The sequence below is a fragment of the Platichthys flesus genome, chromosome 1 (assembly GCF_949316205.1).
Source record: "Platichthys flesus chromosome 1, fPlaFle2.1, whole genome shotgun sequence".
In the NCBI taxonomy this organism is placed as follows: Eukaryota; Metazoa; Chordata; class Actinopteri; order Pleuronectiformes; family Pleuronectidae; genus Platichthys; species Platichthys flesus.
In genome coordinates, this window is record NC_084945.1 from 9759526 (window position 1) to 9776806 (window position 17281).

A 17281-nucleotide genomic window follows, 5' to 3' on the forward strand; every position below is an offset into this window, starting at 1 on the left:
TTCGTCAATCTGACGTTTACAGAATTGCACGGAGGGGGGAAATGTTTTTCATTTGTGTTATAAACCAGACAAATTCTCATTACAACACATCTGTAACACTTGAATTCATGCTGCATGAATTATTCTTGAGACTTCAAAAATGGTCCTGCAGTTAAAGGTTTTTTATTTAGAGAGAGAGAGCAGCTACGCACACATGAGATGCTGCACAGGATGATTAAGAAGGTCTGTCGGCTCATGGCTGTAAAACCTTTCAGTGACGTGTGGCAGTCGCTTCTTTTGTGATCCGGGTGGCAGTTTTGACAAAGGCTGAGTCTGAAATAACTCACTACTCACTTTATAGTCCACTATAGACTCGAGTTCGCCATTTTGTCGTGCTGTCCGAATGTTTAGTCAGAATTATTATATATCGTAAATCAGGCAGGAGACACAAAGGAGGGCTCCTGAAGGGATTTCCATAAATCCAACATTGTTCAAAACCAATTAAAATAGCATGTTTCAGCCATAATTGATACAAAAGACAGAAAATGATGGTTCAATTTAAGATAAAAGCATACAACTGAGAACATTTCCTCACCCTTGTGTTTTCCTTTGTCCCCACATGACCCCTCAGGTGATTATGACGGATTAGTGATGGCATGATTTGTAACAGATTAATTTATAGCTGCAAAGGATCCATTACAACATGTTTATAAAGTCGTTTTCTTTTAGCAAACTAGCTCAAGTCCATATCCTCTAGGATAATGCCTCACAAACAGTATTGTTTCACTGATGATCTCTAACATAGCAACATGCCATCATGCGTTGGGCTTTACAGACCAGAGGAGAACTTAAAATACTGTCTGGAACTTGGAACATGGAACTCCAGTATGAGCAGAAGGAGTGACTGAGTGAGCGATTTTGGACGTGACCATAATATTAAAAATTTTGTTTGGAGTTGAACCGATTATTCGATTTATTGATTGGGCCAACAACATAAACCAAATGAATCATATTGTTTTTTTAAGGCAAAAACACCAATGTCACATCTCATTTTTTGACAGTAAACTGAAAATCCTTGGTTTTAGATGGTACCTCACCTCTTTTACTCAGTTATACATGGACAGCGGATAAATCAATAATGATGATAGTTAAATAGTTGAACAAGTATTGGGTTTCACAATTATAATAAAATTCAGTTGTGGTCATGTTTGTGCAGGATGAGGATTAATTGTCACTGTGAAGCCAATGATTTTGCCCCCTAATAGGAAATAACAGCGACGGCCTTGTTTTGACATTTAAATTTCACTCACACTACGCTGTCGTGAAAGAACCTTGTGGCAGCGGTAAATTAGTCTCTTTGAGGAAGCACTGAATCCTAATCGCTGCGCCCGGCGCCCAGGGCATGTTGTTAAAGCGCAGTAACGGGACAGATGATAATCACCAAACTTCACGGCCGACCCAGAGGGCTGGCGTTCTCCAAGTAGATTAACACGTCGCCCCGCTCGCGTTCAATCGCTGCACGCCGAGGGCACGAGGTGGTATTTATGAAGAGGGGGGGGGGGGGGGGGGGGAGGGCAGTTGTTCTCAAGCAGGTATTTGTTCATGTGACGATGTTGTGAAGCAGCGTAATCGTCAATCTTCAGATAAATTATCATCATCTCCAGAGAGTGCAGAGCTCTATGGCCGACAGTGGAAGGAGAGTAGGTCAACAAGGAAGCATGTGACTGTTTGTGTGAATAAGGATTCAGCCTGTCAGTTGTCATGCAACTTAAATCCTTTACTTTCTGAATCCAAATCCAAAACAGCTTGGGCTCTTTGTTGAATATGCTCATGCCGAATTAGTCAATACATCAACTTTTCTTCTTCGCAACTGGTTTGTTTGCTTTTCGAGTGCACACGGCGTCTCATCGCTATTCAACCGATAAATGTTTGTTTGTTTTCGAGAAAAGAGAGAATGAATGCACCGCAGCTGTGAGCACAGCATCCCAAAAAAGGCTGCTCTTTGTTGAACGTTTCCTTAATTACGAAAAAGGAAGCTGAACTGAGTCCGCTGCCTGAGGGGGAATCATATTGACAGATTTATTGTCAAACAGAGAGCGATGGAGAGACGGGCGTAGCCGTGGTGGATCCTCAGCAGGAGCATTAAGAGCTGCAGTGAGAGGTAGAAGAGGTGGGGCTGTGCAGCTGTATTATTCTTCTGCGTTTGACCGTGCGGAGATGAGCTGGGGGAGATACCGCGTGGAAACATAAACACAGACAGATAAGGCCATCAGAGAACGGAGGTGGGGATGCTCTGTGATCAGTCAACTATAAAATTGATTTAGACTGAGCAGTTTCTCTGTCTCTGGAGAAAGATTGGTTCCAAGACACGGAGGGAAAATGTTAAACAATCTGTGTTTTATCTCTTTCATTCTCAGCTCTTTCAGTGGAGCCATACACACACTAAATCTATCAGGTTCTGGTTTATTAGCTTCAGTTTGAGTTAATCCTGCCCTCATGGCTGTTATAATCTGATATAAGGGAAAACCTTACCTAAACCGAAAGGGGTTTTATTTTGCTGTACATCTGAATCTAGACAAACAAACAAATGTGATTTTTATCAGAACGGAGCAGTTAACCTGACAGATGTGGAAGTCACGTATTGAAAATATAAACTGTAAATACAAATGGACGATCTGACTGCTCTTAAAAAGTGAAGCCAAAGCATCTCGATCGTACATGTCATTAATCCTGCCTCCCCCGTGTTATCGGATGGGACTGGGATCCAACTATAACGTCCAAGTACACGTCAAATAGATTTATCCCAAAGATGGATTCTGTCATTTTAGTTTATTCTTATCTCACTGATAAATATTCAAGTATTCATTTTTGCTCTGCGCGGCTCCATCCCTCGCTCGCTGCTGCACAGACTCTGGCTCCAAATGTGCAGGACTGCTGGGTTCCTATCTGAGATATTTAAGCTTCATTTATGGATAGTGGAAGGAATCGGAGACGCTTCAACCTTTTACTAGATCTTGGAGTTGCCATGCGCTCACTTCTTTTCTGTCTTTTTCTTTTTGAATTTCATTTGAACATGTTCTTATGCTTCTTAAAATCTGTTCCCTGCAATACAAATAAAGTCATTATTATTATTATCCCTCTTTATATACAGGCTAAGATTAAAAGTCAAAGCTGCATCAGAGAAATTAATCAAATTGAACATATAAGAGACATAACCGAACCGTACCAGTTACTTACTAGCATTAATAACCTGTTAACACCATGACAGAATGATATTTAAAGATATATTGTATTTATTGATATGCAGTATATCAGTCATTGCATAGCAGGTTTCAGTTTGGTCTTCTCAGCTTCCTCCATCTCAGTTTGTGCCCTGAGCAACATTCAAGGTGTCTGGATTCTGCCTCTGTGGTTTTTCCATCTCCTTCTTTAAATGCACGCTTGTATCAGCATCACCAGACTCCTGGGCTGCTTCTGACTCCATCCCTTTTTTTTCTTCTTCCGCCTTCAGCTGTTTCTTGAGGTTTGTTTTAATTCCAGCGTAGCATGAGTGGGCGGAGGTTTGATGGTTGCTCTGTGTTAATAGGTACACAGTTGTCTGTGCCCACATGGAGTTGCAGCGTTCAAGCAGAGAACAAATCAAGCAATCCTGGAGTTTACTGGAGCGGTGGTGACAGGAAACCCCATGTTAAAGCACTAACAGATGTAACGAGATGTGAAGTACTGTGTCAATATGCTCAGGAGGAGCCACTCACATGATATGTCAGTTTGATGGTAGTTTAATAGCCATTCTATTCTATACTAGACACATGTCCTACTGTATTATAATATTTCTCTCGTATTGAACAGCAGAGTATTTCACCCCACACTTTCCATCGACTCTTGCCTCTGTGCACTTGTTTACCTCCAGGTTATAACTGTCGTTCCTTTTTTGAACTTGGGGACACAAAGACTTCTTAATCCGACGAAGCCTTGAATTCACCTCAGATCCCTCTGACTGGTGTTTTGCAGCTGTCATTCACCTCAGAGCTTTCAAGGCTCTTCAGGAAGTTTATGAGCCGCTTTAACATTAGCAGCAGCTTTCTCCCCCTTTCAGAGGGGGAAGACAAATGAGGGGGAGAGCAAATATCCACAGACGCATTTCACAGCGGTGATTAGACTGTTGGTATTTGGGTCCCTTTTGCCAATGTGCTGTTTACTGCTGTGGATCTCAGCGTTCCCTCTGAGGTGTAGTGGCAGAGCGGCAGATCTCCGGTCGGCGGCGGGAGGAGCAGCAGATGCAGCTGCTTGTTCCTGCCAGCTGTGGCAAAACAATTAGAGGACAAGAGACTGAGCACATAGTGTAAATTAGAGCTTTACACTGGCCTCACAGGTGTTTGTACGGGACTTTGAATTAGCGTTTGGCACCTCACACTGTGTACAAAGGAGTATGTATTTAATATATCATTCTAATATTCATCCATCCATCAAACGTACCACTTTACCTGCAGCTCGTCTGTGTATCACAGGACAAGGACACAGAGACAGACAATCATTTACATGCAGACCTTTTAGAGTCTCCAGTGAACCTAGCTCCAGTTTACGTGTCTCTGGGCTGTAGAGGAAGTCAGAGCACTCAGAGAAAATCCACAATGACATGAGGCGAACATGAAAACTCAACACGGAACAGTCTCAGCCGGGCGGGGATTTAAACCGGTAACAGCGGTAACCCATCAGTCTGGTATTCTCGAGTTTGATTTATCTCAGAGATCTTCCTGCGTACTAATAGCCTGGCTTATTGGGATACTAGCTGCTGTTAATTAAACTAGTAAAGGATCTTGCCAGTCTGGAGAGGAGGAAAAGCTAAGCACTGAACTCTTGCAACTTAAATGTACATGTTCAAATGGTGTAAAATACAGATGAAAACATCTGAAGTAAAGTGCTGCAGGGGATCCTTCTGTTGTTATCCCTCTCATGGCTCCCACGTTTCATGATTTTCATGTTTTTTTTCCTCCATTATCACTTTTTTGTCTTTGCTTGCCTGAGGGCATCTCTGACTCACCTGACTGCAGCCAGAGCGACTGTGACTTAGCATTTCAGATGCACTTATGCCTGAAGAGAGGGAGTAACTGGAGTTCCACTGTGTGACGTAGGCTTAGATTGATTTCTTTTTGGCAACATCACTTGATGGATTTATTGAACGTGATCCGACCAACGTCTCCGGCCATGACAGTGCATCCTCCACTGTCCTCACGTTTATATTCTTTAATCTACCATTGCAACACAGAGAAACAACGCGTATCTCCTGACACAGTGAACCCCTTGGTCGATTGTATTGAGCTGAAGGTTTGAAGTGTGGAGGACTTTGTTAGATGTGTGTTGATGAAAAGAAGAAAGCTACCGGTGCTTGCCTCAGCTTCAGCGAAATGTTGTCTATCAACCTTCCAACAGGGATTCGCACTGGGATGTGCGGAACACAAGCTGATCGCACTTCACCACAAGTTGCTCCAATGTGTTAGGTACGTTGTGAGAGAGTACCACAAAAGCTCTGCTGAAGATATGTCCAGGTGCAATAGCAGTGAACCTGTATCTTAAATTGGTGTTGGCAAGTAATGGTTTATTTACTCAAGAACACATTTTGAAGTTCTTTTACTTCATATTTGTAGTTTTAAATACTCTACTGTATTTATGCGGCAGATGTAATACATTTTAATATGTTACATTTATTTATCAGCTATAGTCATTATTCTAAGATGTTCTCTCTTTATTGACTTCCGTATAGACTAGATTAAGTAAAGGCATGTTACTGTAAGTATCATAAAAGTAACAATATTTGGTTTTTAGTAATTTTAATGTCAGGAAAATTGCATGCCCCTGCTAGTTGTAGTCTTTGTGCTAAATTCTTCCATCATCACTGCAGACAACGACAAAATGCCTCTAACTGTTTTAAAAACAGTTTTAAAGCCAATTGTCAGTTGCGTTGGATCAACTGGGTGCAGATCTGTCTCTGTTCACCTTGATGTATTTTAGAATCTGAAATTCTTTGTTTCGTTCCGCTCACACACACAGGAGGACATTTGAAAGCAAAGGACTGATCATTTACAGACCGAGAGAGACGCAGCACTGCTGACAGATGACATGTTAATATCCTGGCTTAAAAATCTCTGCAGGAAAGTGCTGAAGCAGGCTTCATCAAATCTGATCATAATCTATCTGAGCTCCTTTTGGCTCCGCTGCCGTGCTGGATGGGAAACACTGGTATCGTGAGAGGAAGTCCAATCATTGCTCAAGTGTTTACTTTAAACCTGACATCCTCGCTGCTTTGACTGTTTGATAGCTCAGGAATGAGAGTGTTGCTCGAGTCTTGTTGATTTGTTTATGCGTGTTTGCAGAGCCCCTCATAAATTCATAACCATCCTCCTCTGCACATCTTCTAGAAGCAGGTTTTGAGGTTTGGACAAGTTCGGCCAGAGGATGAACGTAGCAATGATGACTAAGCCTCTTACGTTGTGTGCCAGAGAGAAAAATCATCAGTGATTATTTTTGATAATCTGCACTGGACTGAGACAGAAAGAAAGAAAAACAGTATGGAAAAAATTATACCGGATATTTATCTGCGCTGCGGTCAAATCAAACTTCCAGACAGATGGAAACGATGCAGTATTTATGCAGGGTACAGGAAATGCAGCCGAACGTTATTTTAGATGGGAGCATGTTGATCACAGATAAAAGATAAAAGCTCTGATGTGTCTTTTATCGTCTGCCCGGCTCTCCCCACATCTGTTTAATCCTGAACATTACTGCCCTTGTGGGGCATTAACATCTTTTAAAATTCCCTCTTTCGATGACCATCTGCTTTTATGAGGCCATTGTGGCTCCTGGATAGCCAACTTTTCCATTTGTCCTTATTACCCTCCATAAAACTCCAATATTTAAGAGACGTTATAAAAGTTCCAGTGCAATTTGGGGACCTCTGATATCTATTTAACATTAAGAGCATGCATGATGGAGTTTCTCACATACAGCCACATATCCTCACTGGGAAAATTATCACACCGATAATACACTCTTAACAAGCCTGAATAATGGATTTCTGTGGATTTAAGGTAAGTGTTGTTTTGGGCGCCGGTGTCAAGGGAAGTGCCAGGCCACATGCTGCATTGGAAGAATGTGTTTTATATACACTTATAAATAGCTCTGTTGTGACTGTCAGGGCGAGGCGGGAGCAGCGGGAGGTTACCGCCGCAAAAGCAGTGTCAGAGCTCGATAAACCTAAACACGCGGCAGTCAGCGCTCATTCATTAGCTTCGTTTTCCACATGCAGCCACTATTTGAGGCACAGGTGCGTAATTTAAATTTCCTCATTGACTTTGATATCGCCACCTGTTAACAGCCCGAGTGCACTGGCGGCGTTCCGTTGTTAGCGAGAAAACTGGAGAATAAATAGATGCATGTATTGATTTCCCCCCTGTGGATTTAGAAAAGTGTCTGTGCTACCAGCTCGCGCCTCGCTCCTCTCGTGCGGGGATTTCGGGGCTCGGTGCCGTTTTAAAGAGCGCGAGTCGCAAATTTCCCCAAGTAACGTGCGTGAGTAACAAAAACACGAGTGAATGAATAAACAACAACCCCCCCCCCATCTCTCCACCATCCAAGCTGTTGTGTCATTGTTAACGAGAACGAGGGAAGATTCACTGGCAGCATTTATCCAAATCCAGGAAGTTTCAGGATGATCTTGTCCCCATGGGTAATATTTTCACCACGGCGGTTCCAAACCAATACTCAGATAAATTACACAGGTGTGAAACACTTTTAGAACTGTAGACTGTATAAAGATGGATGACGTGTCTCCACTTCTTCCCACTATCCACAAATGAAGCCAAAATGCCATCAATTGCATTTGCATACAGTAACAATCTGGGGACAAAGCTGCGGTATCAAAGCCCCACTGGTACATGTGATCGACCAATCACGGGCCAGTCTCCGCTGATATTTCCCCTTGTTTTTCTAGCAATAACTAATCAAAACCAAACTTTCCAGAAACATTTTGATGGTTTTCCTCCTAAAATGACAAGGGCCATCTTTGATTTTTTGTTTGGTCCATGACCCATCCCATAACATGGAGGTGGCAGGGTTTATGACATATACTGCTGCCAGCCACCAGGGGGTAATCAAGACACTTTGGCTTCAGTTTTTGTAAGCTGTCATGTCGTCCATCTCGTAAACTGTCAATGATAATAACATAGTAGCTCACATCATAAAACCAGGCAGAGGAGGTTTTGTGTTTCAATGTAAACAACTTAACACTGGAGGTCACATATGTCCTGTGTTTGCATGTTTAGACTCATAAAAGACCATTAGAGAACATTTAACACTGTGGTTTTGGTTAAATATTGAAAACAGTTTTTTTACTTTTTCAATATTTAATTTAGACCACGATGTTGAGGATTACATGATTCCCCCAACCTAAATCCAGTTAAACATGTTCACGTTATTAAGCCATTGAAAACATTAATCAGGCTTCAGCTGTATGAGAGGATTTAATGAATAAAATAGCTTTACAAATATATTCAGTCAAAACACTACCTTTTTTGTTATCTTGATTTTTAAACCAAATCTCGCCAAACCAACACAAACAGAGAAATCTTTAACTGAGAAAGTTTTCCATCCCTGAGTTGGATTATTTGTGTTCATGTTGAACCACATTCCTCCCAGTAAGAAGATTCTGGGCCTTTAAAGCCTCCTGCTATGCTTTGTAGGGGTTCACACATTGGTAGTTGGTACATGGTAGTTAGGCGTTAACTTATTTTTATCCTGATGAACTTAGTAAATGAATCTGCAGCGACTGTGTCTCTTCATAACAGCAAACCCACATCATCTCAGTATAACAGATCAGACTCCTGACACAAAAGGCCCATTACCCACCGACCGACCGCCACACCATATTAATTACCGTGGCCACCTTGTGCAAACAGCTCTGTTTGGCTAATTCCAACGTCTCTCATGACACAAGTCAATACAACTTCAAGGATCAGGGCTTCCTGGTAATTGGAACAAACATGGCAGTAGTGATGTTTGGACCTAAATCTTTGCCAGAGGCGACGTTGAGTGCTGTTGTATTATCCTCTTTGTCACAGCTCCCAGTGAAGGTCCACAGCTCTAGATACACATAAAAGCAAACATTGTAATCCTGATTATCAAAATCCTTTATGAAAATACCTAATTACAACCTGTCTGAGAACGTTTTGTCAATCAATTTATTGGTTTTTCCATTTGTGCATAAAGAGAAATGCGACGTCTCTATCGATATATCAAACGTCTGGCCTTACTGTATGACTGTGGAGATTACATACGCACTCATTCCCTCAGGAGGTGTGGAAATCTTGATGCATTATTTAATTACGGTGATGTGTCACCTTGTATTGTTTTCTTTATTGCCATATTAACTCCGGGTTATTGCACCAAGCAGATGTTAGTTTGAAGCATGGCCCTCTTGTTGATTTTACACAATAAACTGCATATGTTCTTTTGTCTTGCCTCAAGTATTTTCTGTCCCTCTGAGTTTAAGTGAACAGGCTGCTTTGAAGTGGCACACTCTCCCAGATCCTCTCAGCGCCCAGCGATGAGCCAGAAGGTGCGTTTCCTCTGTGACAACTAGGTATTACCTTCTAGCCTGCTCTGTTTCTAACCCAGCCAGCCATGCACATGTGTGCACGGTCAACCTGGCTTATCTCACGAGCCACTGAACTCCCCCTTCCATAACATTTTGATGAAGGTGCTCTCGGGGGAAAAAAAATACATTTCTCCATTAACACAACCAATTTTCATTTTCACGGATCGTTGTGGAACGAATGTATAGGAAAATAACACGTTTCGTTTTCTGTTAAAATCGTATTTGTCACCCCCAGTAATTATTTATGTGAAGTCGTAATTGAAATACAATGGGTTTAACTACCAGTAATTAACAGGCATTCTCAGTTGCAGCTCATTATTGATACAGCAAAGGCAGCAGAAGCACAGTTATGGATCTGACACATGAGCTGCCCGTGAATTATGATGACCTTCAGTTAGCTGCATTCATTGATTAAATCCCAGCAGCTTTAAACACTGCTTCTTAGTTTGTGTCATAGACAACAGTCTGTAGACCTACAAGCAAATTTCAAAAAATGTAAATGTTGAATAATGCAAACAAAACTTCTGCTTTAAATTCTGCCAGGTAGTGAATTTGACTTAATTTGACTAATGCAGATTAAAATAAGAAATAAAACAACACCACCAATTTGTCAACACAGAGCACATATAAAAAATACAGCAAAAATATGAATCACATTTAAGATGTTATACATGTAATCTCTATTAACTTCTAATTATGAATACATATTAAATCTAAATGTAATGACAAAATTACAGTGTTAAAAAGGGTCACCTGAAGAGCTCGGCTCCTTCTGCAGCTCCCCTCACCTTTACGCACCTTTATTTCAGCTCCTGTACCGTAGCTTTTTGACACCCCACTCTCGGTTTCAACCACAGCTGAGCAGATATTATACTTCTGTATAATATCTGCTCAGCACTGAATCGCTGCAAAAGATATGCAGATATTTCCCTGAGGAGTTTGTGGCAAGCGGAAACCGAGCTAAAAGGAGAGTGGGTACTTAACATGGCTCCAAATGACTATATGTTATTGCGGAGTTTATTTTGGTTTCAACTTTGTGATATTATTGCAGGTATCTGCTTTACAGCGAGGGCACCAGTGTATATGTATACAGCATATTCTTTATTAGACGAGATAAAAGTACAATAATCGCAGAAACGTTGTTGTCTTAACAGTTATTTATTTGCTGTCACCTGGAAACTTGATTTTGTGTTTTCTGTGCAGCTCATAGTGTTTCTATATTTAGTTGAACTTGCACTGCGTTTTGTTGTCCTGAACTGTGTTTTTGTCAGGTTGTTAAGAAAATTCTTCTGTAGACTTCTCTTCATTTGATTTGCCTGCGTTGTGTTACAGTCAAATTCATGCCCCACTCTCCAACTTTGCCTGTTCTTACTATCAGAAGTACACAGATACGATAATGTACCTGAGACAAAAATATCACAAACAGAAAACCATCCGATTCTGCACGGTAGCTCGCATCTGTGTTTTTTTCACACAACCACAGACTGATCAGAGCCGGGCTCCTGCTCCTCCTGTGCTCTGATCAGCACAAATTCCCTTACGCACCAGTCCCACTCTGTCCTGAAGTCAAGGAATGAGGCAAAGCAAGCCTCTAGATTTCTTTGTTCTAGACGTGAGGGTTTTGCACTTACTGAAAAAATGGCTGAAGGAGACGGGGATGAGAGCCAAGAATAAAATGACATTTTTAATCTAAGGGCTGAGCAGTGTGAGCAGAGATGTGATGCAAACCAAGCGTCCCTTTGGGGAGAAGGTTATGGATTACAGGATCCGGCTGCTGGTCCACAGAGACACGAGCAATCACTCTGCTGTTTGATATCCTCTTGTAGGCTTGATGCTACTGTGCTTTTTGCTCTTCTGAAGAATATGTGATGACTGTGATCAATGTTTTTATCTGTGGAACCTTTTAAACCGCAGACCCTCATTTTCTGGTGTCAGACCCCCGGAGAGTTTTTGTGTTGCATTGCCAGCCCTGCACCAGATTGTATATGTTGCAGGTTATGGATCCCAGTAGTATAATGAAATACATTCTTTACTGGATGGAAGAGGAGCTGCCTGTGTGTGTGTGGGTGTGTACGTGTGTGTGCGTGTGTGTACGTGTGTGTGTGTACCAATGATTATGTTTTATACATGCTTCACATTTAACTGCATCTTAATTCATGCAGCGGTTCTCACATTATAAACACTTTTAGGTAATAACTTTTTACAGATGTGGGGCTGTGCACAGTTTCATCGTGTGTAACTGTGCACAGATGGCTCTGATGTAATCTCCTCAATCTGCTTTTAAGCACAGAGTACAGAGAGGAGGAAAACGACTGCAGCAATAGTCATGAAGAGGTTCACCTTTGTGCTATTTGTCACATAGAACGGCATCTCTTGATAACTCTCAGCAACATAGGAGATTATCGTGGGGCTACAAGTGCAGCACTTGAGCCATGGAAACTTCCTTTGCTACTGATTGTTTTTCTCTTAACAATTTATAGAAGTGCGAGACTCAACGAGGACCATGGTGTTTCCGGTTGTTACACGTACAATCTCAATCTCAGCAGGTGTGTCCGGGGATTAAACAGAGCTGGAGGCAGCTGAATCATGGCTGCATTATACATGGATCAGGTGCAGCTTAGTCCCGACATGTCAGCATCCAGCCACAGGCGCCTGCTGCACCGAGCTAACATGGGCCTTCACTTTCACTCTCACATTCTGATCGATCAATAGGTTTAGCTTGCGCTCGAGAAGTCCAGTTATTCAAAGGGATCGTGTCATGGCAGAAAATCAGAGAACTTTCTGTCGACAGGCAACGCAACAGGCCGGTTACTCCGAACTGCAGCTGGTGATCATGTTTCCATCCTCTTGCATCTAAAATCTCTTCAATGTGAGCAAACTTCTCCCCTCATTACTCAGCTTTGGGTGAAGAAAGGTCCACGCACCAACATCTTTTGTATCAAATTAATTATTAGGATTTTAAAATAAATTTGAAAGGAAATTAAATGACACGTGGCACACTCAGTGGAGCAAGTCGGATCCCAATGGTTAATCATTCTGTTTGTATAGCTTGTCTTCAAATAGCTTAGATAGCGATCACCCAAAGCGCTTTTCAGGAAAAGTAGCATCCATCCATTCACACACACATTATACACCTCTATATAAACTGTGGTTTTTACCCTATCGGACAGCATTCATACGCTGTCAGTGCAGCCATCAGGGGTAATTTGGGGTCCAGTATCTTGCATCAGGACAATTTCCACAACAGACTAGAGGATGGGGTCAAACCCCCGTCTTTTTGGTTTGTGGGCCACCCGCTATCCCCCGGGCCCCAGCTCCCAACAGTAAACCTCAGTAATATCTATCTTTGATTCAATAACCTCACATGTTGCGTCATATTTTTTTGTTTCAATCTACCAAACAAACTCTTTTTTTATAAATGTTATCTTTGATGATTTAAAGACCAGATGCTCAAAGCGCCGCCACTGCAGACACATTCGAAATGTTCGTGTTAATATTTTATTTGACGGCAGCCACAGCAGAGCTGACAAGGACAGAGGCCATAGAAAGACGAGAAGGAGATAATTAGGAAAAAAATGTTAATATCTGTGATGGAAATCTGGAGATACAAGAGGCTGGAAACAACAAAGTTATCTACGTGTATTTAATAAGGGGCTTTCTGCAGAAAGGATCAACACAGGGAAACCACAAGGGTCTCAGAGTGAGGATGGAGAACAGTCAAAAGCACAGATCTTATATAGGAGGACTGAGGGCTGTCCCTCTGAACCAATCCAGACAGGATCCACGGTGGGGGAAGGAGAGGAATCTAAACATTAACAGCTGATTCACATGTGTTTCCTTAGGTGATAAGAAGACATCCACTCCTTCCTTTGATGGGTAATTAAGTAACAAATGGTCTCACCGTATTTCAACCCTAACAGTGCCGACCATAAAACAGCTCAAGTCTTAAACATTTGGTGTATGCAAATACAAGTCATAAATGTCTCTTACAAGGCTTCAAACGCTTACTATCTAAATACAAAATAGTTTGTGAAGCATGTTTAGTTAATTTTTCTACTACATATCAGACTATCCACTGAGAACAAGTTAAAAGGACTTGGGATGTATTTTTTTTCCCAAACTAATCCCACTCAGATTTGCAGCAAATTAACATCAACATTACATCTCAAGGACCCAGACAAACTGAGTGTGTTGAGTTCTGCCACCCACCTTTTCTTTTAAATAAATTAGACACACAAGCTTCCTGAACATTATTTATTCATACTTTTTCTTCTCCTCTGACCTTATATTGCTTGAGAACATCAAATTTGTGTTAGCTGCTGTGAAATCACGCACCAGTCATTTTAGGCACTGATTGATTTTTGTGTATGTTTTTATTTTTAAATCTCCGATCTGGGTATAGCAAACACACACACACACACACACTCAGCTGAACTTTCCGCCACATGCAACTCTACCTTGATCCGGTAGTTTGATGAAATGATAATGTGGTGGTGATGGAGATGTGAGCTGCGTTGTGGTCGGCGATTAAAGCTGAACGTCACTGAAACTAAATAATGAGGAGTCCTTGAGATGAACTGAAGCCTTTTACCAAGCCATAAAAACAACACTGTGCTTTAAAGCCAGGATTAATGTTGCATATTGAAACGTCAGGGCACAAATCATAGATACATTTTTGTCAAAGGTATAGTGGACTCACACTGTGGATTAATAGTTGTATGTGGGGTTTGATGTATAGTTTTGATTAACCATTGAAATAATATACAGCCTCAGCGCTGCAGCAGAGACACACATTCATGTGCGGGTGAATCATGTTTCCTCCAACAACAACAACAACAACAGTCCCTCTTTAACCTCAGCAGATGACTTCAAATGAATCACAACATCATTTTTCTAAGAGTTCACTTTATTGATCATATTTTACTGCTGCTGCTGCTGGAGAGAAGGAGAGATAACAGGTTTGATTTTGTTCACAGGGACAGGGGTGAGTTTGCTTTTCTGACACATCACGGGTGAATTCCTCTGTAATGGAAGAAGTACTCCACTTCAGTAAAGTACTATTACTGTACTACAATGTAGAGTCCTACTGATAGATCTGTTGGCCTATGTTATCCACAGATATTACCCTTAAATAGACATATCAGTGACTGCCTGTATATGAACATTTTGCACTGAAAAATTTGCATTTATGTTTTTGTCCAATCAGATGTTTAAAGTTCTCTATATTTAGTTGTATTTGTGTTTTTTCTTTCATATCATATTTCTTATATCTAATAAATATTATAGGAAATATGAAGCCTCAAATAATTTTTTTTTGTGGGGGTGGGGGGTTATATTGCTTTTAACGTGTGGTTTTATTTTCCATAATTAATTTATGCCGTTGATTCCATATATGTTACTGCATCTTTTCTGTGGTTAATTCTGTTTGCTGTGTTTAAGTATATCTTTTTGTATTATCCATATTGAAATCACTCCTCATCTTAATCCAGACTCCCTGGAAGAAGAGATAAAGCATATGAATGGGACTTTTCCTCTGTTAGATAAAGAAAAGAGGATATTATCTATGATATTATGATATGGTGCGCACTGACTCTATTATGTGTAAGCGGCATTTTATTGCGGATCCAGGTGGAGTTAGCTTTAACTACATTATGTTTAGTTGCTCTCTAAAGGCTCTTAAGATAAATCTGAGCTCTTGTGAGATGATTCATGGAGCAAGAACTAAGGAAAAGCCAATTCAAGTCTGTCTTCATTTCTTCTACTTTTATGTAATTGTGTATTTATGTGTGAAATATTGCAGAGTTTTACCTTCATGGAACTCATGCATTTAAATAAACCATGTTTGGAGGGGAAATGTCTCTCTTAGGTAGAACTGCTAACAACTAAGATACAAATAAAACATGGCCAGGAACTCATACTGGAGTCTGCAACTGTTTTATATGAATTCAAAAGCTGTGAAATATACATGTTTGGTGGGGTTCTTTCTGTGTGGAGTTTGCATGTTCTTCTTAAGATTTTAAATTTACCGTCGGTGTGATGTAAGTGTGAATGTATGTGTTTGTTGACCCCGTGATACGTTGGTGACCTGTCCAGGGTGTGACCCCCCCCCCCCTCGCCCAATATCAGATAGACCCTATCTTGGAGTACATAGATAATGTGGTATAAACAATGCATGGATGGATAAAATCTTAACGTGAAAATGAACTAGTAACTACACCTCTTAAATAAATATAGTGGAGTACAAAGTACAGTACTGACCACAGGTAAGGCGATGAAGTAAATGAAAGCAGTAAAAGATGGACAAGAATTTGTGCTTAGGTGCAGTACTTGGGTATAGGTACTGAGTTACCTTGGACCACTTGTACTTCTCTTGTTTTTCTGTGGTGTTGCCGATGACAGGTGTATTAAGATGCTCACAGACTCTGTGTCCTCTGCTTTGTTCACAGCTACACCCTCCGTGTGGTCGGCAATGGGATAAAAGCTCAGAGTGGAAACCCAGAAGTCAAGGTGAAGGACGCCGACCCTGTGATAAATCAAATCATCGACAAACTCAAACACATCAATCAGGTGAGTCACGTCTTCTCTGTACATATTTACTGTGTGTTCATGTTGTATTATATTTCCTCTTTTCTTTCACTTTTATATTTCCATCCCTCAGAGTAAATATCTCCTTCTGTTAATCTGCTAATCCTCTTTTCTTCTGTTTGTTTGTGGGACATGAAGCCTCCCGTCAGCTCTTTGGCTCATTCCGTAAAATACACAGAACCTGGTATCTTGTGAAGAGATTAAAGGTTTCACGAAAAACCTGAAGCCCTTTACACTTTTGCATAAAAAAAAAAATTCTTGATGAAATAATTCTTTCACCGGCAATTTCCAGCTAATACAAAACTACTCTCAAATGCAAAATCCTATCCAGCAATTGAAAAATGAAATCAATCACGACGCATTTAGAAACCCATTTGGTCTCGATTGTGCGTCTTCGTATTTACAAAATTCCTCCTCTGCTCTTTGTCAAAATCAATGTAGCTTTTTTATCTCTCAGTCCATTTTGATGCACATTTGTGCGACTGTGGCTCCTCTCAGTGCTGTTTATCTTTCAAAGATGATGAGATTATGGCAGTTTACGGGAGCACTTTCTCCTCTGTAGTTTCAGTAACAGCTGCTGGAGCCGTCTCTGGCTTGTTTCACTGCCGCAGCAGCAGCAGCAGCAGCAGCAGCAGATTTGTGAATCTGTTGCTTTGGTTTCCCGAGTGGCGGACCGAAGGCCAGGTCATCTCTCTTGAACTCGTGCTGGCACCCCCCCCTGACTAATTCACACCATCTGTGGGGTGTCAGAACACATAAATCTGTATCATAACCATTCGAGAGCTCCTGATTTGCCTGGTTGACGTGCACTGGGTACATGTGTCTCTCTGTGTGCAATGTTACATCTTGAATTTGTTACTATGGACTCGCTTGTGGTTTTGAGTAAATGTTGGGCGATCTTTACCAAAAAAACTCCCATCATCATCCTTCTCTTTTTACGTACAGTTGCCTCTGACAAGGAGCTTTTGTCCTGTTGGTGTTTGTTTGTTTTGCTAGCAGGATTAAAGCAAAATCGACTTAACTGATTTCCCTTAAATTTTGTGGAGGGCTGGGACATGACCCCATGAC

The 17281-nt window shown here is 41.2% G+C and overlaps 1 protein-coding gene across 1 annotated transcript in view; it reads left to right on the top strand.

Annotated features, from left to right (window-relative positions):
• gpc5a (glypican 5a) overlaps positions 1-17281 on the top strand; it is a 111241-nt gene that overhangs the window by 41319 nt on the left and 52641 nt on the right. The window contains exon 7 of the mRNA XM_062381764.1: positions 16075-16195. Coding sequence (XP_062237748.1) covers positions 16075-16195 — 121 coding nt within the window. The remainder of the gene's footprint in view (positions 1-16074; positions 16196-17281) is intronic.